This window comes from Dermacentor variabilis, chromosome 7 (assembly GCF_050947875.1).
Source record: "Dermacentor variabilis isolate Ectoservices chromosome 7, ASM5094787v1, whole genome shotgun sequence".
Classification (NCBI taxonomy): domain Eukaryota; kingdom Metazoa; phylum Arthropoda; class Arachnida; order Ixodida; family Ixodidae; genus Dermacentor; species Dermacentor variabilis.
The window spans coordinates 108,780,979-108,808,121 of NC_134574.1; the positions used below are offsets into that span (position 1 = coordinate 108,780,979).

At 45.2% G+C, this 27,143-nt stretch overlaps 1 protein-coding gene across 2 annotated transcripts in view; it reads right to left on the minus strand.

The window, feature by feature from the left end:
* Nucleotides 1-7,334: 7,334 nt before the first annotated feature.
* LOC142587758 (protein-cysteine N-palmitoyltransferase HHAT-like) overlaps nucleotides 7,335-27,143 on the minus strand; it is a 30,186-nt gene continuing 10,377 nt past the window's right edge. Inside the window, exons 3-12 of one of the 2 annotated variants that reach the window (XM_075698986.1) lie at nucleotides 25,445-25,512; nucleotides 22,081-22,191; nucleotides 21,178-21,372; nucleotides 19,650-19,880; nucleotides 17,858-17,973; nucleotides 16,057-16,263; nucleotides 15,236-15,271; nucleotides 14,070-14,271; nucleotides 11,651-11,795; nucleotides 7,336-8,009 (exon numbers count right to left, since the gene is read on the minus strand). In XM_075698986.1, coding sequence (XP_075555101.1) covers nucleotides 7,891-8,009; nucleotides 11,651-11,795; nucleotides 14,070-14,271; nucleotides 15,236-15,271; nucleotides 16,057-16,263; nucleotides 17,858-17,973; nucleotides 19,650-19,880; nucleotides 21,178-21,372; nucleotides 22,081-22,191; nucleotides 25,445-25,512 — 1,430 coding nt within the window. In that variant the 3' untranslated portion in view covers nucleotides 7,336-7,890. Of the gene's footprint in view, nucleotides 8,010-11,650; nucleotides 11,796-14,069; nucleotides 14,272-15,235; nucleotides 15,272-16,056; nucleotides 16,264-17,857; nucleotides 17,974-19,649; nucleotides 19,881-21,177; nucleotides 21,373-22,080; nucleotides 22,192-25,444; nucleotides 25,513-27,143 lie in introns of both variants that reach the window. The other variant, XM_075698987.1, reaches the window with a different exon arrangement.

Below are 27,143 nucleotides of genomic sequence, written 5' to 3' on the forward strand. Positions count from 1 at the left end.
GAATTTCCAATGCAGTACGAACGCCTCTCCCTGCGATCTCCAATGCATTCGGTATTTGCCGCTTTTCAATGAACCTCTTTCACGCCAACACTTTAGTAAACTGCGCCATGAATTCTCTAGGTATGTGCTGCTCTTCAATGAACACCTCGTCAAGTTAGATCACTGAGTACGTGTCACTATGTGTGCGGTAAGCGACGGAACGATTAGCACGTTCGCATGCACCGGCACCCCACGCTTCTCGTCTCGTAGGCCACGCACAGACGTCTAGGCATCCCGTGGGACCATGACCTCGTGTATCGCAGCTAAAAAAGGCCACAAAAGCGCTTCTAGGGTTTTTATAAAGCTGCCGGAATGAGTGACCGTCTGTGATCAGGACTGGGTGACCGTCAGTGATATGGAGCAGAAAACTGTTACCATGTCGACGATATCCACAGTGGACTTTCTCTTCTCTTAACCTTTCGGTCCCCTTTTCCCTTCCCCCAGTATAGGGTAGGCAGCCGTGCTGAATATTGGTTAGCCTCCCTGCCTTTCATTCATCATTGTTTCTCAATCTCTCTCTCTCTCTCTAGCAAGAGCCAGTAGATTGCGCAGCGTGTCCAGAAGAAAGCGCGAGACAGAAGCCCGGTTACCGGACGACGCGTTCTGCGTTCACACGCATCGGAGTGCCATACTTCGCGGCGGCCCTGCTAGATGGCGCCAAGTGTTCTTCGGGTAGGACTAAAGTGGTCCCGCTGCAGTACACGCCTCATACACAGCTCATTGGACGGTAGGAATTTGTTGTATGTCTACTAACGCGATCCGACGTCGGCGTCCGAGAAAATCTTCCCGAACCACGCATACCCAACCACGCTTGCCCTCCGCGTGGCGAATAGGCGTTACTGAACTAATTGAATTTATCAAAGTAAAATGCGTCAGAAAATCCGTAAAGTACGGCTTACACACAACCTATAGACATGACAGCGTCGAATTGCAATTTGAATATACGAGAAAACATAAGTCTGTTACCTGGAGACTGTAACAACCCTTTCCCAGCTGCCGTTTGAGGCCGCAGCAGAGAGCTTGCTTGTGCCTGCAGCCGGATGTTACCTTGTCTACATTAAAATAAAAACTTAGAACGCTAAAAACACAAAGGACGTAGAAAAAGCAACAGACACCACACGCGCTCACTCACAGCTTTCTACACAACACTTCTTCGAAAACTCTGAAGCCCAAGTTGTTCAGTAGGTTGGGCCAAAGCATCGAGGTTATGATGTTGTCGTAATGTTATTGTCATCCCCGCTTCGTCATGGGATTGTCATCATGCCGTTGTCGGAACCCCAGTGTCGTCACACAGCCGCCGTACATTACCTATCATACCTTCGTCGTTAGGCTGTGTGGGCGGTTCTATTTTCATCACTTCAGCTTCGTCATTTTACTTTTGCCATGTTGTCCTCTTCGCACCATCGGCGTCATGCAGTCTTCGTGATACAGTCCTAGTGACGCTGCCGCCGTAATACACTTGACGTGATCGTATGGTCTGATGCCCGTTGTCATGCTATCGTAGTCGTTGCCTCGTCATCATATGGTCATCGTCATGCATTCGTTGTCATGCCATCGTGGTGATGTCGTCATAGTCGTTCTATTGTCGTCACACTATCTTTCTCATCCAACTATTTCCAAGCCATCATCGTACCGCCATCGTCGTCTAACAGCCGTCGTCACACCTTTGTCGTCAAGCTGTCGCTTCATCATTTTCATTACTTCAGAAACGTCATCCCATTCTCGTCAAGCCACCGTCGCCATACCGCCTTCATCGTCGTCAAATAGTCGCTGTCATGCATCCGTTTTCACACTATCTTCTCCACGCCGTCATGGACATGCCATGATCATTCGTCGAGCTTCTTTATTTATTTATTTATTTATTTATTTATTTATTTATTTATATATACTGCTATTTCATTTAGAGACATAGCAGAGGTGGGTTACATAACTTATGAACACAACATGTCAACCAACATGGTCAGGCAGTTCTTTCTAAATTTGATTAGTCGGCAATGAACGCAGAGAAGCATCTAAGTTATTCCATAATTCAACAGTATGTGAAAAAAAAAGAAAACTTGTAGCAATCTACTTTTGGAACGAAGGGACCTATGTTTAATGGGTGAGTACGTCGGTTTACTCGCGGAGTAGGTGTGGTTAGCGAGATAGGCGCTTCAATGTTAGTGGATCCGTGTACGATTTTGTGCAGCAGGATTAGGCGGTCACACGTGCGACGAAACGACAACGGGTGCAGTGATAAAGCGTGTGCGTGGGATGACGGTGAAAACATATGGTCGTAACGGCCATAAATAAATCTAACAGATTTTTTCTGAATGGATTCTAATCAGGAAATATCCTTTATGCGATAAGGCGACCACACTACAGAAGCATACTCTAAAACAGGTCTAATTAGTGATTTATAGGCCGTAAGCTTGCACTCTTTAGTGCCGTGTTTTAAATTTCGCTTTAGGCACCCTAGTTTTCGCACCGCTTTAGAGCAGAATATATTGATGTGATTATTCCAACTATGGTTAGTTGTGATAGTAAGTTCAAGGTATTTGAACTCGCTAACTTAGTTAATACTGCATCCTTGTATGCTGTACGTAAATTTTAAAGGCTATTTCTTATTAGCGCACAATGATCGTCCCGCCATTGTTATATATATACTCGTCGTCTTCTCATTGCCCTTGTACCAGCGTAGTCATGCTGTCATTCCTATACCACTTTTGTAATTTCACAATCATCTTCTCATTATCGTCATGTCATCGTCGTTGTCATACCGTATTTGTCCTTCCATTGACATCGTTTCTTTATCGTCATCCCATTGCTGCCACTGCGACATCATACAGTCATCGTCACATGGTATTATGGGCGACCTTGGCAAGTGAGTGCAACAGCAAAGTTGGCTGATACTGGAGACAGTGTACGTCGGATGTAGCCAATGCAACGGAAGGCTGAGATTTTGAACGAACATGACTTCAGCAATGCAGTACGTCGCTGCATTGCTTGAATGCAAATGGCATTACCGTCGACATTCATCACGAGTTCGGTTCTGCCGTAATTTGTTGTGCTGATATTACTTGAAATAGCTTACTAAAAAGTTTGCACTGTCGCTCGGAAGCGGCATACATCAAAGGTCTGTAGTACAGAAACAGACGTTGCTTGGACGGCTTTACAAGGAGCAGCACCTGAAGAGCGATCGGATATTGCTGTTCGGAGCGCGCATTTGGTTACGCCGCGCGCGATTGGCCTAGGCCACTTCGACGTCGTCAGCCGCGGGGCGCGGCCTCGTTCTTGGTGGTGTCAAAATGACGACACGCTCCTGTCAAACATTTGAATCCGAGAACAGCACGTCGACTGCTAGGAGCAGAACGCTACGACAGCTGAGAAGTTCGAGCGGTCATGTGCGCGTTACGATACCGGCTTCGCATGGCACGTCTGCTGGATTGGTTGCAAACGGCAGCTGCGGCTACGGACTGACACGTTCGGATCGAATTCATAGTCTAGTCTGAGAAAATGTCGCTTGCAATGGAAGCTTCGGCTTTTGCGTTGGTGTTGCTCGAGGAGGAAGCAGAGTGGTTGGAGGTACGAAATGAGTTTGAAGAGATGGAAGAAAATAAATTGCGGCGTGGCTTTCGTTTCTAGAAACGAACAGCGCGTTGGTTGTGTGGCGAACTCGACCCCATCATTGGGCGCCAGTGAGCCAGTGGTATGTTGTTGTTGATTTTTGAAAAGCGCGCCACTGTTGCCGACGTTTCTTCTTTTTCTTTTTTTTCCGCTGTGCGCGACACCACCTGCCGACCACGCAGAGAAACTAATAGCTATAAATTGTAGTAGTCATACATACTATTGCTTGAGAACGTGTTTAAGCATGAACAATAATTTTCTTCTTTTTTTTTCTAAAATTTTTATTCATTGGAAGGCGAGAACCATTTCGTTTTGGAGCATAGTGTCTGAAAAGAGATGGCAAACGACGCATGCGAACTACCGTGGAGTTTACCGCTTTCCGATTGGCTGCTTTCTCCCTCCAATTTTCACAAATTTCGCATAGTGCCCCCTTTGTGACGTTGCAGCAACTGAACAGAGCGTATTCCGAACGAAGATATCCGATCTCTGCCGGAATAACTATGTTTATGCGAGCAGTGCCTACGGAAGACGGTGCTGTACCGTTGCATTTTCAAACCTTCTGCTGTACTGTTGCATTTTCAAACCTTGGTTTCAGCAGGGCGAAAACGTACCCGCAGTAAGCAGATTGTATGGTTCTGAGTATTGTAGTCCAATAGCGCTCTTGCGGTAGATAAAAATTTTCTGACTGGCTGAAGCTGGAGCCTACCTGCCTGTTCCTTCGTTTGTGCGAAAAGCATTGCCTTCCTTCGCCGCGCATGAAGGGAATTCAAGCAGCATGCCCCAATTGAGCAGCTCACACATACCGAGATAGTGCGAAGTCAGGGACCACAGCTACATTGTGTACTCAGCTTGGAGAGGACGGAGCCCAAACATGTGCACGCGAAAGCAGAAAATTCGATTGAAACAGCGCTACCAGACACGACGAGACAGCACAAATGTTTCATACTATTTGGTAGCGGTGGTTCATTCGAATCGTGAGCCATCTAGACCCACACTCGTTTCTCGAAAGCAGGCAATACGCAATTCAGACGAGACAGGCGCCAGAGGATGCAAATTTTTCTTGGAATGTACAGCGATGAGCAGTGTTAGGCCTCATTCACACAGCGATCTTGCAACCTCACAGGCCTCTGGCCTGTGATGTTGCAAGACCGCTGTGTTAATTAGTGAATCAACTTATCCACTTGAAATGAATTTCCAGGATGACACCAGTTTCGAGATATTATTTCCCGAAGTGTGGAACCAAATGCCTTGACGTTACAGTTATATTGTGCTTCAGTGCATGAAAGAGCTTTTCTTAAAAAAAGAAAAAAAGCGGTAGAACGGCCAATTGTTAGGGCAAGTTTGATGGCGCATTTCTCCAAACAGGTGCAATCCTGGAAATTGATTCCAAGTGCATACGCCTTGCAAACTCACCGGCTACAGTTCGTAAATTTCAATATGTGCAATAAAGTAAATAATTCTAAAGATAATTAGTGGATTTTTGTTAATTAGTTGAATATTTGTTTAAATTCCTCGGGCAAGTAATGTCTGCGCCTCTAAATTATCGAGCTCAAGGACCAGGGCTATGCTATCTGTAGCAGGCGATATTTAAAAATTCCACGCAAACTTAAACAATGATCACCCTGTATGTACCGGCTGCCCCACGTGACTTGAGCCAAACTGTAAAAATGTGCACATGGCATGTCGCTGAACAGAACCAAGCTAATGTCGTTTGCCGTCGCTTGGAGTTGCAGGATTTTTTGCAGTCCGTCCAATTACATAATTACTCTTCATTAATTATTCAACCTCTCGAATGTTGTAATACCTTATACCGATCAAGAGTCTCAACGAGAGAATTGTAGAGCAATATGCAAAGCTCCCAAAGCAGCTTTCTGTTGGACAGTACGTGCTACAATACAAACTTTTTTGCCAAGCATGAAACAAGCCCACGAATACACGAGACATTTTTGCGCGACTGGCGCCGCCCGAGGCACGTTGAATGGGTTGCGCGTATATATATATATATATATATATATATATATATATATATATATATATATATATATATATATATATATATATATATATATATATATATACATATATATCTGGAACACGGCGGCAACAATCCGCCTAGAATTGCCATAATGTTGCCATCGCAATAAACAAAGCAGCAGTCAGCATGACGCCCAATGTTGGCCGGTTTTCACAGCATGGAATAAAACAAAATAGCAGGCTGGCGCGTGTTAGTCACGCAACCACCAGTGTAGTCAGCAAGCGTACAAGCATTTTAATACCTACGAAATGAACTAAGTAGGAGTCTTTGGTTCTAACAATTGTTGATTAATATCAAAAATACCTTCCGAATGGCTAATGCATGGATAGATTGTCTCAGTACGTTAATTTTACAATACAATCAATTTTACTCCGAGCTTCCCTTACTTAAAAATTTGTCCAGCCCATACGACCCTGTACGGCCTCATTTGTAGTCTTTCCGTGGGCGCCCAATGCGAGGCGTCCTACTGATATTTGGTTGCCATCGCGTTCTAATTGTACCATTGACTTCAAGTAAACAAACGCATTTCCAAATGTAAGTCCTAGAACTATTACGCCTTTCCACATACGCCAGAGCCCCTCATGCCTGTTGTAGCACCATAACACCCTGTGTATCATTATGGCCGCACTCCTCTACCCCTTTGATTTTTTGCTGGCCTGGCGAGGTAGTTACTGGGCCTGTATTGACAATGTCTGTTTGTTGGTTTTGTTGAATACCATAAGGCCTGATCTTTTTAACGCTAAATTTAACCACATTTTAACGACTTCACCTGAAGAGCACTACCTATCATATCATTTTAACTTTCTTAATTCTCGCGCTGGCTTCAAATACAGTTGCACCGATGGAAGATGAGGCCACAATTTGCAGAAAATTTGTAGATGAGGCCACAATTTGTAGGACACAATTTTTAGATGAGGCCACCATTTGAAGAAATCATACGAGGCGCCTAATTAAGCAGTTATTATAATTTTACGTTCGTGTCAATACACTACTTGCCTGCCGCTACGAGCAGACGAACTGGAGTGCAAGGAATGACGGTTGCAGCTATTCTTCATTCGGATTGGCTCGTCTTTGTTGCCGCGCGCTGGACACTTGCGGCGGCGGTGGCGTTCGCCCGAAACATGTACCTGATCACAGATCGGCGCTTTAGACTGCATTTTGGTTATGTGGTGGTGGGTAATATTTTTGGCCCTTTTGATATGTTTACAACGAGGGACGTACGTGGGCAGGCGTGCTGTCTAGCTTGAGTTCATCGTATGGCCGATTGCCTGAGAATTGTCTTGTGGAATCATTTGTGAAAAGATGACGAGGTGTATATTTATAGCTACCGCAAAAGCGTTCCAACGTGTCATCGCGGTGGAACCCGTTTGGGCTCGAATATTGAGGAAAAAAAGGTCGAGACAAGCTATGCACATTTCTGCTGCTCCAGAGATCTCTTAAATATAGAATAGGTCACTAAGAAAGAAAGAAAGAAAGAAAGAAAGAGAGAAACGCGTCATATGCCAGAAATGGCAGTGAACTGGGAAGAACGCTTGCAATGCAAGTCGATCGTCTAGAAGACCTTCTTTTGGCCACTATCGCAATAAGGGTTGGCCGATGATACTAAATTGGTAACACACGAGAACAAAACTACACTGCCATCTCAAATTAAGAAAACTCAACCAGAGGCATTTTATTTACTTTTTATTTAGAAAAGACATCTAAAGTAACGGGAAGGCTACAGTGTCAGCGGCATCCCGAGATGATTTACCCACATCGGTGATTTTAAAATGGTAAATAATGGGCTTCAATGTGCTGACACTACTTACAAGGGAGGCTGCATGTGAGGCATTCAGATTAATTTGGACCATCCGGTTTTCATTAAAGCGCACACCAGAAGCATTGTATAGACGCCTCGGTGGCTAGAGTGTGAGGATACTTAAACAGGCTTTTTCGTTACGATATCAGCCATTCGCAGCCATGTCTTTCTGGCATTTCCGGTATTCCTTTCGAACAGATGCTGAGTTAGATATTAGATATGGTGGTTCGCGTGTAGTGAGTTGGTTCTTACATTTATCTCTTTATTTTTCGCGCACAACTTTTACTTTTTGTACAAGACATACGGGTGGCTCAATGAACACCGACACCACTGATAAAACAATGGGAAACAAGAAACTACCGCATGTGCGTCGGCTTTAAGAAGAGTCTGCAAAGCGCTGCGATTAAGTAGTCTACGAGGATGCTTGCTTCTGCTTCAGTGCCGCCGCTGCTTTCCATTCCTCCACGTCGAGAGCAACGTTCAGGCCGCTGTACATGCCCAAGAAGACGAAGACCAGCGGAAAGGGAAAACCTGGAAGCAGGTGATGAACATGATAACAGGTACACTCAGAGGAAGAAAAATCTCATTTGATCTCTCACAGTGTCCCCTCGCGTAAAGCCCCCGCCCTAGATATTGGACGCGAAAAATTGGGAAAAAACTTGTTTAACAATGGGCTATGAAGCCCACATACAAGGAACCATTGTAAACCATATGGAAGATTCGCTATGCTTTTCTTAACTGTTGCGTTTTCATCCAATGCAACTTGCCATCTCATGCAATGCTCTCTCATCAGTTATCAAGGTATGCCGAAACTGAAATACAGTATCACGCAGTTGCGTTTTGTGAGGCGTCGACACAGTGGTGTCACGAGGACGACCGACCGACCGACTGACTGACTTCGTCCCAATACACTGTAAGAATAGGAGTTGGAGTAGGAGGAAGACGCTTGTGCAAAGAAAATGTATATGGAGGTGTATGGACACAGAAATACAGCACATAAATTGTTACTGCTAGGGATGCTATACTCCTTGAGTTCCAGTGGTACACACTCAGTATGCAAGGTTGGAAAGGTATGGGCACATACATCGTTACCCTAGCGTGAGGTATCCTAGATATGAGCAATTTTAGAAAATCAGTACAATTACGGAATATCATTCACTATGCCATTAGGAACTCTATGTTTTAGAGTTGGTTGTATGAGTCAGTACTAATATATGCGCGAATTTATTGTTTTATTACACTTAACAAAGGTGCACCTACTGCCACTACTTTGTTTAGCAACATTCGCTGCTTATAAACTGGTTTGCGGGCCCGACATGCGGCATGAACGTGTATTGTGGTACAGGCAGAGCTGTGGCAAATTATAGGAAGTAGATATCCGTGTCTGATGGGTATATAGAAACAGAGGAATAAAGAAAGTCAACAACACTGGCTATGGCGTGAACTTCTAGTGCATACTACGGAGTTATGATCTCTTGTCAGAATGTCCTTGTAACATTTTCATGACAGCTGCAGGATAGCATACGATGGAGCGACTGAAGGACGACCAGTGCTACACAGGAGTATCTTGGAGCGTATAACCTAAATTGGGAAGCATTGTTAGAACTACTGCGCCTGGAGTATCTAAATTTATAGACTTGAAAGGTCATCTGGTAATGGTGGTTGCTTTCCAGGAGTAACAAGCGCGCAGGCTGTTTGGGAAGAACGCGTAGCCCAGAAAGAGAGTGCGGTTGGTTCGAGGGAGCGGCAGGGCGTCTTGAATGAGAAGGTGCCGAGTCTTTTGTGGAACGCTCTGGACAGAGTGACTTCTGCATGAGCCCTCGCCCTCAACACCGGAAGAAACAAAAACAAAAGTAAGAAAAATCCAAGCCCTTCCACTATATGAAGATGGAAGACCAGCGAAGCTGAACTGCACAATAGCTATATTAAGTTCTATATGGCGGTTATGCTATATTGGTTGAATAAAGGCACAAACACATAACTTTGCTGTTTGTTTCGTCTTTCTCTAATCTTGTGCATTTTTATTTTAATTCTCTAAATTCTTTTTATTTTTCTAATTTTCTAAATTTTCATTTTTTAAACTCCGTTACTACGTCAGAAGAGAGGTGAATTTCTAAGCGGGAGTGATGAACGGCAACCTAGCCAGCTGTGGATGATGACGATCGAGCCATTGCTGATGATGACAGTCTTTTGCACAACGGAGCCAGCTGTGGAAGAACACGACGATGACGAACGCGCGAGCAGTGGAACTAGCGCATTTGCGCGGTTGGCGCCGAGAATTATACAGCGAAGGTGTTAAGCGCTAGTTTCCCTTGGATCGTGTTCGTTTGTAGGCGTAAAACTACCCATACGTGGGCCTATCCCGAAGATAGTGCGATGCCGGGCCGACCTGCGGCGGAGGTGAAGCAGGCGTTAAGGACTCCCGATACGAGGGCCGACCCCGAGGACAGTGCAATGACGGGTCGACCCCGGTTGGAGGGGAAGCAGGCATTAAGCCCTCCCTATACGTGGGCCGATCGCGAAGATAGTACAATGCCGGGCCGACCCCGGGTGGAGGTGAAACCGGCGTGAAGCACTCACCATACATGGGCCGATCTCCAAGATTGTGCAATGCCTGGCCGACCCACAGTGGAGGTGCAGTCCGCCATTAAAGAGCCCAAATACAGAGCTTCGCTTGTCATCCTTCTTTACAGAGTGCAAGACCACTAAATTCCTTTTCAGAAAGTCGTTCAAAATATATTTTTTTAAACATCTGTTCTTATCCTTGTGCCTGGGACATCTTTGGGTCCCATGTGTGACAAGGGTAGTGCAAGGGCGCGTTACAGGTCCCCAAGCGAACAGGGGTATGTTCCATTAAGCTTGGTCCCTTTCTGCACCATCACCAGGATCGGCCCGCATGATGCTTTGTTTTTGTCAGCATCTCCGACTCATTCTATTTCCAGATCCTAGCCAAAGACAGCCTCGCTGTAAAAACAAGAGTGTCTTGTTTTTACAGCGTATTGCAACAAGAGCGTCTTCGCTGTAAAAGCAAGAGTCGGCGTCGGCGTGATGTTCCGTACAAAGTGAGGATAGCAGGAAGGAAGCGCGCCATTTTGCGTCGCGCGCGATCGCCCGACTTAGCGAGGCACCAGAGAGAAGGGAGGTTGGCAGCGTTCTACTCCGGCTGGAACTGCGTATGCGGTGGCTGCCCGCGGTCCCGCGGTCGTATGTTGAGAGCGATCTGCGATGGGGGCAGAGTCTAGGTCACGGAGCAAGAAACATTTAGGAGTGGAGACTCCGCTGTTTGCGGCGACCAGAAAAAGTCACATGCCCGCGGAGCCGTTATCGTGCTGGCGGCGCCTGGTGGCCTGGAAAGAAATTACCGCCGTTGAGAGCGCGCCGAAGCTGCCTGCCCGGGCGCTGCATTTTTTTTCGCTGCGGCTTCTACGACGAGCCGCATGGCGCCGCCACGGTATACGGTCCCGTCGGCGCATACAACAATTGTGACCTTATCTGGTCGCCCGCGCTCGCTCGCGCTGACGGCAGTTTCACCTCCTAAATGTCTTACTCCGTGGTCTAGGTGCGTCGACAGCTCGTAGCTTTGTGCTTTGTGCGTACTATGTGTTCCGGGCGCTCAGTTTGCGTTGAAGCGATAGACAGCAGGAACGTAACTTCGCTTGGTGGTATTGCAGCACTTTCTCACGCCAGTAATTCGACAGCGAGTGTCCGCGGTCGTCGAGTGTGGTGTGTGCCTGTTAGCTGTGCAGGCTTACAGCATGCTTCTTAATTTAGTTAGCACGCGAATGTTTACATGTTGATTCGGTAGATATAAGTGCTATTCTTAGTTCGTATGGCTGTCCGCTAATTTGCGGTCATAATCAATGCTTCGTCCTTCTGGCAAAAGTGCGACTTTCTTTTTATTATGTTTTCCCTTTGGTTGTTGCCTAAGTGGCAACCTAGAATTGCAGTGGTTAATTTCCCTGCCTTTCCTTTCTTTCCGTATTCTTTTTGTCAACAGTGGATGATTACACCAATAGACTTAGGAGGCATGAAAAGGCATGAGCGGCACAACACAGTGTGCAACAACTAGCATAGTCAGGGCGCTGTGGTTACTCCGCAATACTTTGATGACGCCTTCACAATTATGATTACAAACGCGGAAGACGTTTCAGGGCTCATAGCCGCGTGCTTACCAGTCAAGATCCTTCTGCACATGATGAGGCCCACTTCCGCTTCCGCCAGGTGGAAGATGCAGGCGCACATGGTAAGCACGAAGTGTGGAGAACCAAGCAAGGCCTTGGCTGCCCGCATCCGCCGAGCCGACGCCAGGTAGTGCTTCTGACAAGGGATAGCATGTAACAGCTGGTCACGCGCAGTTTGTACTTTAAAATCAATCTGCGCTACACATTGGTTGCACTGGCGTTTAAAAAACAGCGTCATGTATTCGTATGCCCTTGCGGAAATGCCTAAACATATTCCCTTATTTGGACAGACTGTACTACCGCGAGAAAAAAAAATGCCAGCAAATGGTCGAAGCATTTTTTTTTGCACTTACCGATGAAAGTCCCATTACCGTTCTCTTACAAGCAGCGTTGCGTCCCACGCTGACGTACAAGTGAAGCGCAAAATTTGACACGTGCAATAATGAACTTGGTGTGGCCTCCTATTTACTAACTGCCGCGAACAAGCCGCGCTTTTTGGCCATATATATTTACGGTGCCAGTGTGAGTATCCGATACCCATGGCCATTAGGTCAACCCTTCCTGTATTGTGCGAGCCTTCGAGATAGGCTGTGAGAATGACCTGTGCCACTTGAATTTTCCGTCTTCCTATGTCCTTAAGTTCTTTATATCTTTTACCTCGCGCTGGGTTGCAAACCATAAATTTTCTGCTTAACCTCCCTGGCTTTCCTTTGTAATTGACCCTCTCAGTCATTGTCGACCCGCCGTGGTTGCTGTGGTGTTGGGCTCCTGAGCACGAGGTCGTGGGATCAACTCCCGGTCACGGCGGCCGCATTTCAATGGAAGCGAAATGCAAGAACATCCGTGTGCTTAGATTTAAGTGCACGTTGAAAAATACCAGGTGGGCGAAATTATTCCGGAGCCCTGCCACTACGGCATGCCTCATAATCAAATCGTGGTTTTAGCGCGTAAAACCCCATAATTTACTCAATTTAATCTCTGTCTGTCTGACATTTCTAACGTTAATTTGTCATTATTGATAATTTTGAAGTATAGTGCTGGTCAAATAATACGTTTGGTGACATTAATAGTGTAAAATTTTACCATTTGCTTTTGCGTGTCATGGCATTGGCAAACGAACAGAGAGAAATGGTGCGAACAAATTCAGTTTTTAAATGCCAAGTGTGCGCAACACACTTGGTACGATTCGCACATAAATGTAGATTCGAAAAAGGACAAGCCATTGGGGACAAACTATGGAACATACTGAAGGATGCAGAACCATCTGCAAATATAGCGAAGCATTAAAACACACTTAAATTATTACAGAAATCACCGACTATGGGCAAGCAATCCACAGTTGCGCTATTTTTCTTGGCAATCCTATAACTTCATAGTCTTAGCTGTCGCCATCTTAGCGCAAATCTTTCACTGTGTTATTGTGTTTTGACCTGCCTTATTTGAGTGATCGTTTACAGATATTTCTTACGACCCGACCCTCTCCGCAGTTTACCGGTGGCTGGTCCTTCTGTGCTATGTTTACAACAAGTTCGTGTTAGAACGCATGACCAATCACACTCGAATTTCGAACATTTGTCCTACGGTGGAGAGCAAATTTCCCATCTTGCATGGCGCCTTGCTACGCCAGATAGATGACGGTGCAAAGAATAGAAACCCAAAATAGAAAACGGCACACTGGCACAAGATTGGCAAAACGCTACTTATCTTCACTTCTGCGCCTCCTACCCACTACCGCTTTTTGGAACACTGTTTCCTAAACTGCCCAGCGGTTCGAACGCACATAATAATTTGCAAACTCAAATAACAGCCCCCCCCCTCCCTCGCCCGCAAATATTGTGGCAGCAATATGTCCGGGAAAAAAAAAAAGACGACAAATCCAACGTACTTACTAGAATTTAAGAAAAAGTTTATTCAAGAGTTTCAATTAGGTGCTATGCAAAAATCCGCGTGATGCGTGCCCCTTAAGTTTAATTTTAGCTCTACGCACAAAACTCTTGACCTTCTTCTCCTATCACAGAAGCTTGACGCTCTCTGACGTCGTGGTAAGGCGCCTGCAACTGCTCCTAGCCTGCACCGTGTCTCTGCAGCATAGCAAATACTAGCTTAGCCGTAAGACTCTTTTCTTGGCTTTGTGAATGTGATTTGGTCCCACAACACATGCTGGAAAAGTCACACACTCCCACAAGGAAGAAAAACCGAAAGAACTACCGCGAACCACAAAGTTGCGCTCTGAGAAGAAAATTTGGTCGCGGTCATTGTATCCGCCCAGTGTATTGTGAAGGTGCGGAGGATACATCCCAGACCGACTGACACAAAGCTCACGTACCACGTCTGCTCAGGAGTGAAATACATAAAAAATTTGTTGGGTGATTCCATGCTCGATAATGTTTTGAGGATCGCCTGTGCATACCTCAAAGTTCTTGAGAAGAGGTCGCTTGCGCAGTTCGTTGATTATCACCTCGAGGGTGATACCGAGCACGCTGAGCGCGCACCAGATGGCGTCTTTCTTGTGCATGCTATGCCATACCCAGGTGAAACAGAAGGCCACCATGGTACCGAACAGCAGACGACAGGCACTCCTACTGTGACCCACCACTGGCTTGTAGAAGTACCTGCGAATGCAGATGACGCCACGATTGCGGCTTTCCAATGAAGATTGGTCTCCGCAGTATTGTCCACCACTACGCACCTCGAGACTCCGTGTCATAGGCTAACTTTCGCTCTCTATGGCATCCGCAGTTCTTGCTTTGTGACGGACCGGTGCGCGTACAATTGTGACAAAGTGGATACGGCTACCTTGAGATTGAATAAGTACGCGAAAAGAAATTAGAAAAAAAAAAGTTGTAGACAATGCTGATGCGCTTATGGAAATATTCATCCGGGCAATGGAAGTACTCGGAACATTTCGAAAAATGCTCTGGTGAGGGCTGCCGCCTGCCTCTGTGGATCGGATGCGCGAAGGTTCGAGTGGCCATGGAGCACTGATAAATAACTTTATATTTCGCAAACAAGCGCGCACAGAACTGTTCTAATAGTAGTGTCATGGTGTCATTCGTCTGCTTATTAGGAACAGCAGGTACCGCCGCTATAAAAATAGAATTTAGTGAGTGTATTGACTTCCTCCACGTTTCTCAGACACCCAATGCGTTACTATATGGTTGTTCGTGCAAAGTATATAGATTTTAGAGGCGAGTGTTCTTGAAAAATGTGTTTCTTTATTTAGATACCTGTCGCTATTACTGAATACGCTCAAACCTAAATTGGCATTAGTCTGGATGCAGTTCTAAGGTAATTAGTGGCTCTAAGATAACTCATTGCAAATAATCTAGGTACAAGTTATCTAATGATGTTTATTTCTTATTTAGGGCCAGTCCATATAGTTTATTGAAGAAAAAACTACCTCTGCGGCTTGACGGACGCTTTGTCATGCGTTCAATCATTCGCATGGTGAGAAGTACGATTAATACTTTCGTAAAGGGCTTCAGGTCATTATAAGTTCTAATCAGCAATAACTTCCTAGTTTGAGTTTACGCTTCACTGGTATGCGGAGTAGCTGCAAATTGTACATTTGCGTACCTTCTAATCCACAGGTGCATGCCACGGTCGAAGTACCTAGAAAACAGAAAAGTAACGTAAAAAAGGCGCTATTTATAGTCGTGATCCTTCCACAGCTATCCGCATGCACAAACACGCGCATCCACGCGCGAAAGTGAGCAAGCAGGCGCGCGATCACCGACAAGCAGAAGCAGTTAACCTCAGACACGCGTGTATGCCAGAGGAACTCCAGATCTTTAAAGGAAATTGCACCGGTTAAGCAACTTTCTGTGCCTGAGCAGAAAGCTTACATTTCCGATGGCACAAGCGCGAAACGTGGAATGCGGGTTGAGCACTTGTATTTGTCGAACACCGCGGTTGTGAGTTTTATCACTTCATTTCCGGCTCGAAGCCAAGTGTGCGAAAAAAAAAAGATATATGTGTTTGTTTTCGTGCAACTCGGGTCACTAGAATTTCCTTGGCAATTTACATATAGCTCAAACAGGCCGTGTTTGTTCTAGACACCGAGAACAGCATTACAGAATTTGGGCGGGCACCGCGCTGTACCTATAGGATGCACTTAGAGAACGCACATATAGCGAGTTGCCTGGTAGAATACCGCGCCATCGTGAAGTGGGTTAGCTCGAAGTGAAGCGCGACGAACCAGAAAACTGCAGAAGTCGTCTGTGACGTGTGGTGCACCAAATTCAACTGATGTTGCGTATACGAGGACCCAACATTAGAAGTCAGAACCTTTCGTGAGGTCTTAGCATGTACAATGGAATTCCAACACGCCGCAATGTAGGCCAGCTGAATGCGGCGATTCTGTCCCGCCCAGTGAGACTCGGACGTCGTGTACTCACCTCCAGAAGTGGGAGCAGCGGTACATTGTGGCAATGCACATGGAGGGCGGCGGAATCTCGATTCCTTCGGCACGGGCCAGGGCGCCGGCGACACCGTAGGTGAACAGGTAGCGCACGTAGAAGAAGAACAGCAGGGAAAAGGCGAAGCCCACCAGGCTGTACAGATCCAGTCGCTCGGCCATCCAGGGCCACTTGGACATGGCCGAGCTGCCAGGTTAAGGTATGGCGCTATACCGCGATGTGGGATGTGGAGTTCGCAATATCATTTCGAGTGTGCGAATACTCAACAGCCTCAACACCGATTGAACAGTCTTTGCTACTCAATGCATATTCTATTCGAGAAATCACTCTGAAACATTTTCGCATATTCGTTCCTACGATAACGAAAGAAACAGTCCCACTTTCGCTTGAAAGGAGAAGCGCCGATTGCTGTGGAAAATTATTACGCAGCCATGCGAAGTAAGGATAGTAGTTTTATTGGCCGTGTAAACTTGTACACATTCGCTTATTAACTAAATCAACAAGCACGTTGTCACGCGTGCACAGACAAAGAGGAACGCTTCGTTCCCTCCCATTCCCCCGGAGCCTAGCGCGTGACTGAAGACGGCACGCTTCCTCCCGGTTTGCTTCCACTGTGCGCGCGCAATCGAGCAACCTCCTCGGCTCCACCTCGCACGCTTACACTCGCACCTACACTTTCCGGGATGTTATCACACTTGGACTTTATACGGAACGTCGCCGCCGTCATCGCCGACGCAATAATAGCATTCATTGGAGTTTGTAGAGCAATGAAATAATGTATGGTGTGACCTTTCCGAATTTTGCTGAATGAGTCGCGGTCGGTATCGGTTAATGGGTGTGCGCACGGGATAGACATAGTGAGTTACATAATTTCGAGTCTTTAAACAAGAATGAATTGTTTTAGGAAGTTTATTGGGCGAAACTGATGTCGCAATTGAGGTAAATCAATTTATTAATTGGAACAGGAAAGCCGCATTGGCAGCCTTTAAAGTAATGCGTAACAGGCTGTTAACTTGGGCAATTTGGTAATCTTGAAATAATGAGTGGTTGTGTATCAAGCTCATCTTCTTAACAAACACAATACTCATGTGAATGCACTAACGTGCTGCTTCCTGGTTTTGTTAGACTCATTGTCACGGCATACTGGATAAATGAAAGCAGCTATTTCTCATTTACAAGTTCCTCAGTAAAGCAGACATTCGTTTGGGGACATTCAGCCTCACATGCAAGTGTAAAATAGCTAAATAACCTAAATAAATGTCTCTCTGGGTACACGGACTGAACTCTGCACATATATTTTTTTAATTTGTTATAAGACAATCATAGAGCCGATACTTCATTCGACATTCCGAGGCCGGTTTTTTCATGTTTTCTTGTTTTATTCGATTCAGAAATTTCACTAGTCGAACAGCCGTAAACGTTTCAATGTTTAGCACGTAAAAATGGACAAAGCGTGACCAGCTACAAGAAAAGCCCATGTTCTTGGGGTTTAGATATCATAAAAGGGGCCAATTTTGTTTGAAGTATAGCCAAACTCGTATAGCAAAATAGTATAGCAAAATACGTCCGTTACGTATCACATTCTTTATAAGCATGCATTCGTTACACGCTGTGTTGGGAAAGAAGCAGATTGGATTTGGCCCGTTATGACAGATAATCTGGTATATCTGCGTTTTTAATATCGGGGATTGACAGCCAAACCTAGACTCACTAGACGTCAATAGAGTCACGTGCCAGTAGCGGGCCTCACACGTCGGACACATGCAATGCGCAGACCAACCTGTAGAAGAAGTGGGCCATGAGTTCCATCAGGAAGAAGTGGGCGCCACTCCGCAGGATCCTTGCTACGGCGGTGGCGACCTCGCGCAGCGTGCAGCTGGGTCTCGGTTTGTCCAACTGCGTGAGTTGCCATCACGCCTTCTGTAAGAACTGCACGAGTGCAGAGTTTCAAAAGCAAACCGCAGAGGGAGATGTGGCGCTGGTGTACACTGCAGATGCAGGTTTCCTCAGCGGCGGTTCACAATTACGTGAATTATTGGAAGTACATAACATTCACCGCTAAAGGAAACAAACACCTTGATGGTACACATGCATACACAGCAAACTGACTTCAAGGAGAACGCTTGCTGATCATTCTGATAATGATAGATATACTTGCTAGCGTCGTAGAAGACATTTTTCTTGCAAGGTACGCGCAATGTATGCTTATGAAAAACAGTCAACCATCCTGTACAACCATCGAATTGATTCGGCTGATGGTTTAGCCCATCATTAGACTGAGGCTGTGTAGGTGACACTTTCTGGCAACAATAAAGCAATAGTACGAAATAAAAGCACTTTATGTAATGCACTGTGTACACAATTGTTCATTAGGAACGCAAGTACTGTTGCGATGGGGCATGTTAGGAAAACATCACTGCTAAAGGCACTGCTTAACCGCACATAAAGGCGCCGGTTAACGGCAGCAGGACACAGGCAAATTGTTGGTGTTCATTTCGGTAACGCCCATTGTTACGCCATTAAGCAGAACGTCTACTCATGACAAGAAACATCGTATCATGACTATAAACTGATCAGGTCTAGTCAAAGTAGGCATGCTGTAAAGGTATAGATCACGCAACATACATCACAAACAGATCAAAGGAAGAATATGACACAGGAGCGTAACCACAAATCTTGCGAACTGCGCTCGGCTTATCTAGAACAAAGATTGCAGTTTCTACAGTAACATAATCCGTTTAGCTCTCACACACGGAATCACTAAATACTGCGTCCCACACGCATGCTATTGACAGCAAAATGAACAGAGTGAGCCAAATGGTCTTTTAATCACTAGGGTTCATGCTTTGCAGGAATCAGTCTTAACAAATGACCTTAGCGTGTCAGGCGTTTTGAAAGGTCATGATAACACCAGATGGGTTTTCAGTTCTTATCTGAAAGTGGTGAAATTGCTTACATTTGCACTGGGATACATTGACTAGGTAAAGGGACACTTTACTTTCCATTGCCAAAAAACTTCAGTGCTTTTTGCACTCCTTAAGACAATGGCACTATTCTGCTCTTCACAAGTAATGATATCGTATTCTACATTCCTGACTCGTTACTTCAAGGCGTTGATTTGTCCTTCCGAAGAGAACTGCATGCCATAAGTTGACGAGCTGCTCGTGAAAGGCTTGCCGGTGATGACGTACTATTATTAAATGGGAAAGTCGGACAGCTTGTGCGTTTTCTAGCAGTGCTTGCAAAACATTCTTTTACAAATAATTTAGTGGTAGTTGGGGAATTCTGCGTGATGATACATTCTGGACGACTCCACGAATGCGCTTATCAACAAAAGAGCGAGAACGTTATATTAGCATCTGCGTAAAACTTTGTTTTGTGCTTACACACATTTTCAAGTATTATACACTCGACGGGAACCACCATGTTCAAGGTTGCACTATGGCTATCACCAGTTGGAAATGCTGAATTATTATAAAGAGGATGCATGCAAAAGGTACCCGTAGGCGACTGCCACACTTGGAAGAGCGGATGCCTTTGGTGACGTGCACATCTACATAGCTTTAACATACCTGGATTGCGAAGTCGTCGTAAATCTGCGGAGGTCCAAGATAGACCGTGGGAAGGTAGACGAGGAAGGCGAGCGTCTTCCAATACGGCGGCCACCTGCACCGGCTTTTTGCTGGAGTCCGGCGCTGTGCTCGAACAATGTCTAGGCTGAAGCTAAGGCCACGCATGATGTTCCAGTGGAAGGCGACGTAGGCCACCCTATACGGCATGACTCCATATCGTTCATACATGTACTGGGAGGTAAAAGAAAAGAAGAACAGGCACCATGTCAAAAACTGCACCACGAGCTGCACAAATCGCCTTTGTTACGTCCACTGAAAAAAAACCCCGGTAATATTACAGCATCTAGTTGAAGGAATGCAGGACGGCAAAGAAGGACCAGCGCTTATGAAAACCAGCGTAGTACTCGTCCTTACACCTTTAGTAAGACACATTGTACTCAACTAAGCTTCAACAGCTTAGTTCTACTGCTTCAACAATGTCATGACTACCAATTGCAAGAGACAGTAAAAGCACTGTCCTTCAAACAGTACTATTTCTCATCCAGGTTTTTCTGTATCTCAGGGAACAGGATACGGTATATATTTCGCAGTATAAAGTATATTGCGCAGTCTAAATTAAGTTTGTGAAACTCTTCCTTGCACTGTTGATGTTTTCTGCGTTCCTGAGTACCCTTTATGTCCCACAGCAGCTGTAGCCATGCCAGAGCGTTCTTTACAACGATTGAAAAGTAACCTATGGTAAGTAGTGTTTTCAGGTACAAAGTTCTTACAAAGAATGCTGCTCACGGTATTATATTGACATGAGTAGTTGTTTATCTTATTCCGGTCATCGGAAAAAGGATATACAATGCGAGTGGTATGCGTTTCACTGGCTTGAATTCAAGAGAAATAAGCACACCAACAATAAGCCTGTGTAAACAGCAAAGGAGTTTCTTGGTTTCTGTGATGCGAGCAGCCTGCCTGCACATGTCGGGAGTGTTCGGTTTTGCTACATAGTAGCCTTCCAACTATCCTAAAATGGCATGCTTTACAATGTAAGATGTTTACTTGTGAAATCTGAAGGGGGTATAGTGATGACCTTGTAAAAAGGGGAGCGATGTGTAAATGTAAACGTTAGCGACTAAATGCCTTAAATTATCTGGTGAAACAATACACGATAACACTACAGAACTACATCCATATTCCCGCAGAAAAAAAAAAGAAAAGGCCTGTTCGTTTGTTTGCTTTTCAGCCTGCTACCTTTGACGAGCACGTATTAGAAAAATTTCCCATGCGCGGTAGCAACACTGCCCAAAACATATTGTCTAACCACAACGTGGATTCACGTGAGTATAAATATCGTTAATTTCACCCCACAAAATTCTTTAATGTGCGCCCTAATTTAAGTATATCAGCTTTTTTCTTTTGCAGAATGTCTTCATCGAAATGCAGATGCCATCGTCTGGAATTGAGCGTGTGACCCGGCGTTCAGCAACCCAACGCCATGACGCCATAATGGCTTTGCGAGGTTCTGAGCTCCATGACTCACAGTAGCTGGCTCGAAAGTGATCATGAACTTCTGGCAGTGGATCACGGCAGCGACCGCGTAGCACAGTGCAGGGAACCGCAGTGCGGCCGCGACATAGAAGGCGGCGTGCTGTGCGAGGTACACAAGAACCGCTTCCCAGCCCAGATGAAAGGCCATGAATAAGCACGAGTAAGCGCTGTAGAAGACGGGAACTAGCTGAAAAAAAAAGTTGGGAGATGTGGGAGGGGGGAAAGGACAAAAGAATTAGCCGGCAGTCTCCTGCTCTTACCATAAAAGGTAAAAGAAGAAGACAAAAAGAAAAGCTTACGGAAATATTTTTTATCGCATCAGGTGTTATTGCTTGGTGACGTGATATTTTTTTTGGTGAAAGCGCATTCTGGAATCGCCGCAATCAATATTGAAACAATTATTTTGACAACAAGTGCACGAATAATATTGCTGCACCACCTGTATACACTGTGACGCCTCAATTCATTATTATACTAAGCAAGCACGCGCCAAAACCTTTGCTATGCATCATCGTTTCTATCTGTTTAATGCTGCAAGGGATTAACAGCGGACAAACTAAATATATTTCAGCCTGCAGCCTGAGGCCTGGAACCAGCCAGAGACATCAGCAGATTTGGAACTGATATTGTGTTATCTATGATAGGCATTATATATATATTTTAAATGTTGGGCAGGGTTCGCAATAACACCCGGTATACTTAGTAAAGATTTTATAAGTTCTTAAATATTGGTTTAAGTTTCTGGTAGCGCCCTGCCTACTTTTTGCCTTGTTTAACGTTTGCTCGTTCGTTTGTTCATTTGTTAGCCCTTCTGGGCTTGTGTGTAAACGATCACAAAAATAACTTTATTTGAACTGTTAGAATAGCAGAAAAATTAAAGAAATATCTTGCTTACCGGTGGTGCCACGTAGGCCATCGCCCTACCCAGTACGGGATGCAAGAGGTGCCACTTCCACGTGTTGATCACAACGTACCTAGTCGTCAGCCAGCCCCAGTTCGACGCGTCCTGCATGCAGGGTACGAGAACCATGGCCGGCATATGAATGATTCTTCGAAGAGGCGGGATATTAGGAGGAGGAGGAGGAGGAGGAAGAGGAGGAGGAGGAAATAAAGAGAGAAGGCAGGGGCGTTCACCCAAAATGCGATTGGTTGGCTACCCTACTGTGGAAGAACGGGAAAAGAGGATGGAAAGGTAAAATAAGGAGAGGAAAGGGAGGGGGAGCAATGGCGTCGTGACCTTGCACACGCACGTGGAAAGCCTGGCGAGTCAAAGGCGTTCCCATAGGCCAGTCGCCCTCAAAAAAGACAAACAAAAGTGCCTTCATAGCTTTGTGCGCCGACGAGTGATGTCTTCTAGTCGCATCTACACAGGCAACTGCCGATCGTCCAGTCGTCCCAATTCGATTACTGCGGTACATGCTGCATCCACGAATTTATTTCCCGTCAATTTTCGAACCAAAAACGCAGCACACACCACATTATAATCATTATATTAAACATGAACCTTGGCTAAGCCACCTATGGACACCGCACTAACTACCGCTCAAATAAACACTCTTCTTGAGAGTGCTTCACTGCTTCCACTTCTAAAGATATTTTACTCTCAAAGTTATCATCCAGCAAATATCTCTGCGCCCAGGAGGGGTGGACTACTCATTCACGAAAGTTAGTTAGAAAGAATGTGGTTGCCACTTCTAGTGGAGAATGTGCTGGACAACGAGGTATAAGCCCACGCGAATACTTTTGATCGGCTGGCATAGTTCCAATGCAACTTATGAACGGTGTTTCCGCCTCCTTGTCAAGGCATGCATACTAAGCAGCAACCCCTTATACTTGAACGTTTAAAATTAAATGTTGGGGTTTTGCCTGCCAGCACCGCGATAGGATGATGAGACACTCTGTAGTGGGGCACTCCAGATTAGGTTTGACCAACTCTCCGTCCGTCCGTCCGTCCGTCCGTCCGTCCGTCCGTCCATCCATCCAGCCATCCATCCATCCATCCATCCATCCATCCATCCATCCATCCATCCATCCATCCATCCATCCATCCATCCATCCATCCATCCATCCCCACGTAATCACCGTTGTACAGTTGTCATGCATTCTTTATCGTACCGTCGTCGTGATGCCATTGGGGTCGTTCTGCCGTCGTTACTCCAGCTTTTTCATCCGACTCCCGTCATGCTATCGTCTTCAGGCCGTTGTCGTCACACATTCCTCATTCATTGTCATAGCATCGTCGTGATGCCGTGGACGTCCCATCGTTATCACTCCAGCTTTGTCATCCGACTCTCGTCGGATGACAAACGACAGCATCTTTCTTTCGTCATTCCGTCGTAGTCACGGCGCTGTCGCCATGCCATCATGCTCATGGCCAACCTTGACAAGCGAGTGCCTGGCAAAGTGGTCAGATATTGCAGAGAAATGATGTTGCACATAGCGGAAGCAATAGCAATGCAAGGATAACTACGGGAATTTTCAAATAACGGGGTCTTCCGTCACATGTTGTGTGACTACATTGCTTGACTACATTGCTGACGCTTAGTATCTTGGTGCCTGCAACACCACGACCTTGCTTCATGAATCGAGAATCATAAAAAAATATCAAAATATAGGTATGAACAGCATCATAACGTGTCTCATATGTATTTAGGCATCCCCGGCCAAAGTTTTTGTGGTAGAGACAATGCACGGTGTACTGTGTGGCAGCTCACAATGCTATGAAAGTACTCTTGTGATCTTTACAATAATTTCACTTCTGCGAATTATCTTGATCGAGTGATGTTTTCCTACCACAAATGCACATTCAGGAACATGGGTAGGGTCTCGATGGCTATGTAGCTTTTTTTTTCTGAGCACGATGGGTCGCGACTTGTGAGTGCCAAGTGCGGCAGCGGCAGGCGCGCTTCGTTGGATGTGGAAAGCAGCAAAGCTCATACAGCGCGCTTTAGCCCGAAGTCTGACCTTAAACGGCCGGTACCCAGGACCTCATGGCGAATGAAATTTCTCATAGGTCATCTGTAGCTTGTGGACGTTAAAATCAACATTTGATCAGCGTTCAGGGTTACTTTCATTTTTTCTCATGTTTTCGTGCCCTCCCTCTCTCCCTGGTGCTTTCTCAACACACTACCGATTCGCCTCTCTACATTTTTCTTTTTGCATCGACAGCAGTTATAAGCTCGAAAACCGGGCCTACTGCATCCGTCCGTCCGTCTTTTTCGTTGCGCACTTGTGACAAGGTCCCCTGCTCATCCCGAGCTTAAGCAGCACACTATAGCGAAGAGAAGCAAAGAATTCCCTCCTACCAGGTCTCCAGCTCAAGCCAGCGCCTCAACTTTTAGTTAGTATATTTAGTAGCCGTATGCATAAACAACTCGGCTTTCTGCGCTTAAAATACCAGTGTCGGACAGGGAATGAGCAAATGCATTAAGCTTGAGCAAGACTGGCCAGCTGCAAGCTGTGCATTTTTAGACATGCATGTACGGCTATTAAATATTAAGAGGCGTCTGAGTCAGCGTGTCCCCAGGTTTCCACTATGACAAATGGTCACCATGACAGCGTTGATGCGGCACTTTCTTTATACAGCCCGGGACCGGTCTTTCAAGGCCTTGCGTGATGGGAAGCCATGGCTCTAGCAGGCTGTATGTGGCAGTCAGGGACGGGGATGATGGCGACATGTGACCATATCATGTTCGCTCACGAAACAATTCAACTTTGTGTGAATCGGCGAGATCACTGCTGTCCCATGTGGTGACGTCCAAGACTACATGTCTACGGTAGGTTTTACTGTAGCCTCTGCTTAGTCGCTAATTATAGCGAAAGCTAATGAAAAATGGAGAGGTGCTTATTTGCTGGCGTCAACTATCCAACAATGCGGAAAGCCAATACCCTTACATATATGAAAACAAATGTGTTGCCAAAGAAAATCAGCGAGAAAAGAGAAATGATTCAGGCGTAATTTTTACCACCTTTCCTCAGGAAATTAAACAACTTTCCTCTTATAGTCCTGCCGGATAAAGCGGTAACCCGAATAGCTAAAGACATCAAAGCTCAGATTTACAAATGTTCGTACGTAAAGGGTATTGTCGTTTAAACACCTATATTGAAGCGTTAACTTGCTTTGACCAGTCAGAAAACAACTGCAGCAATGCGTAAGGTGCAGTTGACTAAGGTGCACGTAGTTGATGTCCAATTCTTTTGGAACCTTTCATGCTTCACTCTTCACAATGCTTATAGTTTTAAAGCACCCAGTGGCTTACCTGCTTCTGTTCAAGCCCATACGGGCTCTTGATGAAGGCGCGTTTCATTTGGTCCAGGAGGAAGGCCTCTAGAGAGTAAGCGAAATGTAAGCATTAACATTCTGAAGTACCGAAGAAATTATGCAGTAATCCAAGATCCCGAGTCTATTCCCAGCTGTCAGCACTGAAAGTCACTCAAGTACGCTTACATGATTTAAATGCGAAATCATTAGCACTGGTCCAAGTTATCATCCTATATAAAACTGCACTTTAATTCTCCGTGTTCTGATTTGTACGAAACTTAATACACCTTCATCCATCTTAATCCACCTTAATCCAATTTTGGGAGTGGGCCACGGCGTCCATCCGCCGCCGTGACGGTCCACCGTGTAATTTCGCAGTGCTAGCTGCAGCAGGTCCTGCGCCGGGAACGTGACATAATCACTTGATCACGCGGTTTTTTGGTAGCATGGGATGTTAACAACGGACGCCAGATTTTCGGCTTCGTGGGGCATATAATGCTTTCGCATTAATAATCCTGGTTACAGCGGAAAACAGAGGAACAAGGAAAACATACATCGGCAGTGAGCTTCAGCTTTACGCATGAATGAAATAAAAGGGACGAAAAAAGTTTTATTCTTGTTACATAATTTGTGAGCTAAAGCAGAAGCAAAAATTTTAGGAAATGGCAGAAAAAAGAAACAGATATTCCAATTTCTCTTCAAGGGTTAAGCAATGAATGCGATAGGAACATTTAGAATATTACACGAAGTGTAAGACTCGTAGCTGCCGTGGCAGTATGAACTGAAGTAGGCTAAGTAAACAGGAGCTGTTGTACTAGAGGTCTTCTGTTTGCAATATGTCATCAGACAATTTCCTTTAGGTTGATTAATTAAAGCCAATGTCTTTCTTAGCGACTTTACCACCACGTTTGCGTATCGGGTATGTTTCATACCTCTTTCCTGGGCTCATCCTGGATGTAGTCCACAGCCGCGCTAATAAAATGACAAGATTTTCGGGTTTGAGCGCTGTTATTGTTTCGCATTTTTAATGTTTAGGTCTGACAAAACTTAAGATTAAAGGCAGGTACTACCGTTGTTTTGTTTTGTAAGGTCGCTTTGTGGGCTGCCATTCTCAAAATTCTGAGGAAACTCTGAGGAATAATGTTGTCAAGAACGTAGGACCTTATATGTATAAGTTTACTAATAGAATGGGGTGGCAATACAACCCACATATACGGCATGTCATATAGTATGGCATGGCATACAGTATAAATATACCTAAACATATACGGAACCTCATGGCGACGCTGACGATGACGGAGAAAATTTGCATGGAGTGTCCATATAATGTTTACGGGAATAATATTATTTTGGTGCTACAGAAGTGGAATTGTGCCATTATATTTTTTCGTATTTGCACAGAATATAACAAAAAAGAAAAGGAACGAAACAGTAGTTCTTTTTGTTTTTTTTCTATAAAATCTAAATGCGAAATGAAAAAAAAACTGCAAATATGATTAAACAGGTTGTCGCAATCATACGGGCAACATTCCAGGTCCATTTTAACAAACGTTAAGGTCTATTTACTAGCCTATATTAAAGACTTTCTTTTGACTTGGTCCAAACCAAACATGGAAATCGGTTATACTTCTTGCGATATAGAAGAACTTTTGACACAAAGATTGACCGATGAAACGATACCATTAAATTATGTTTAA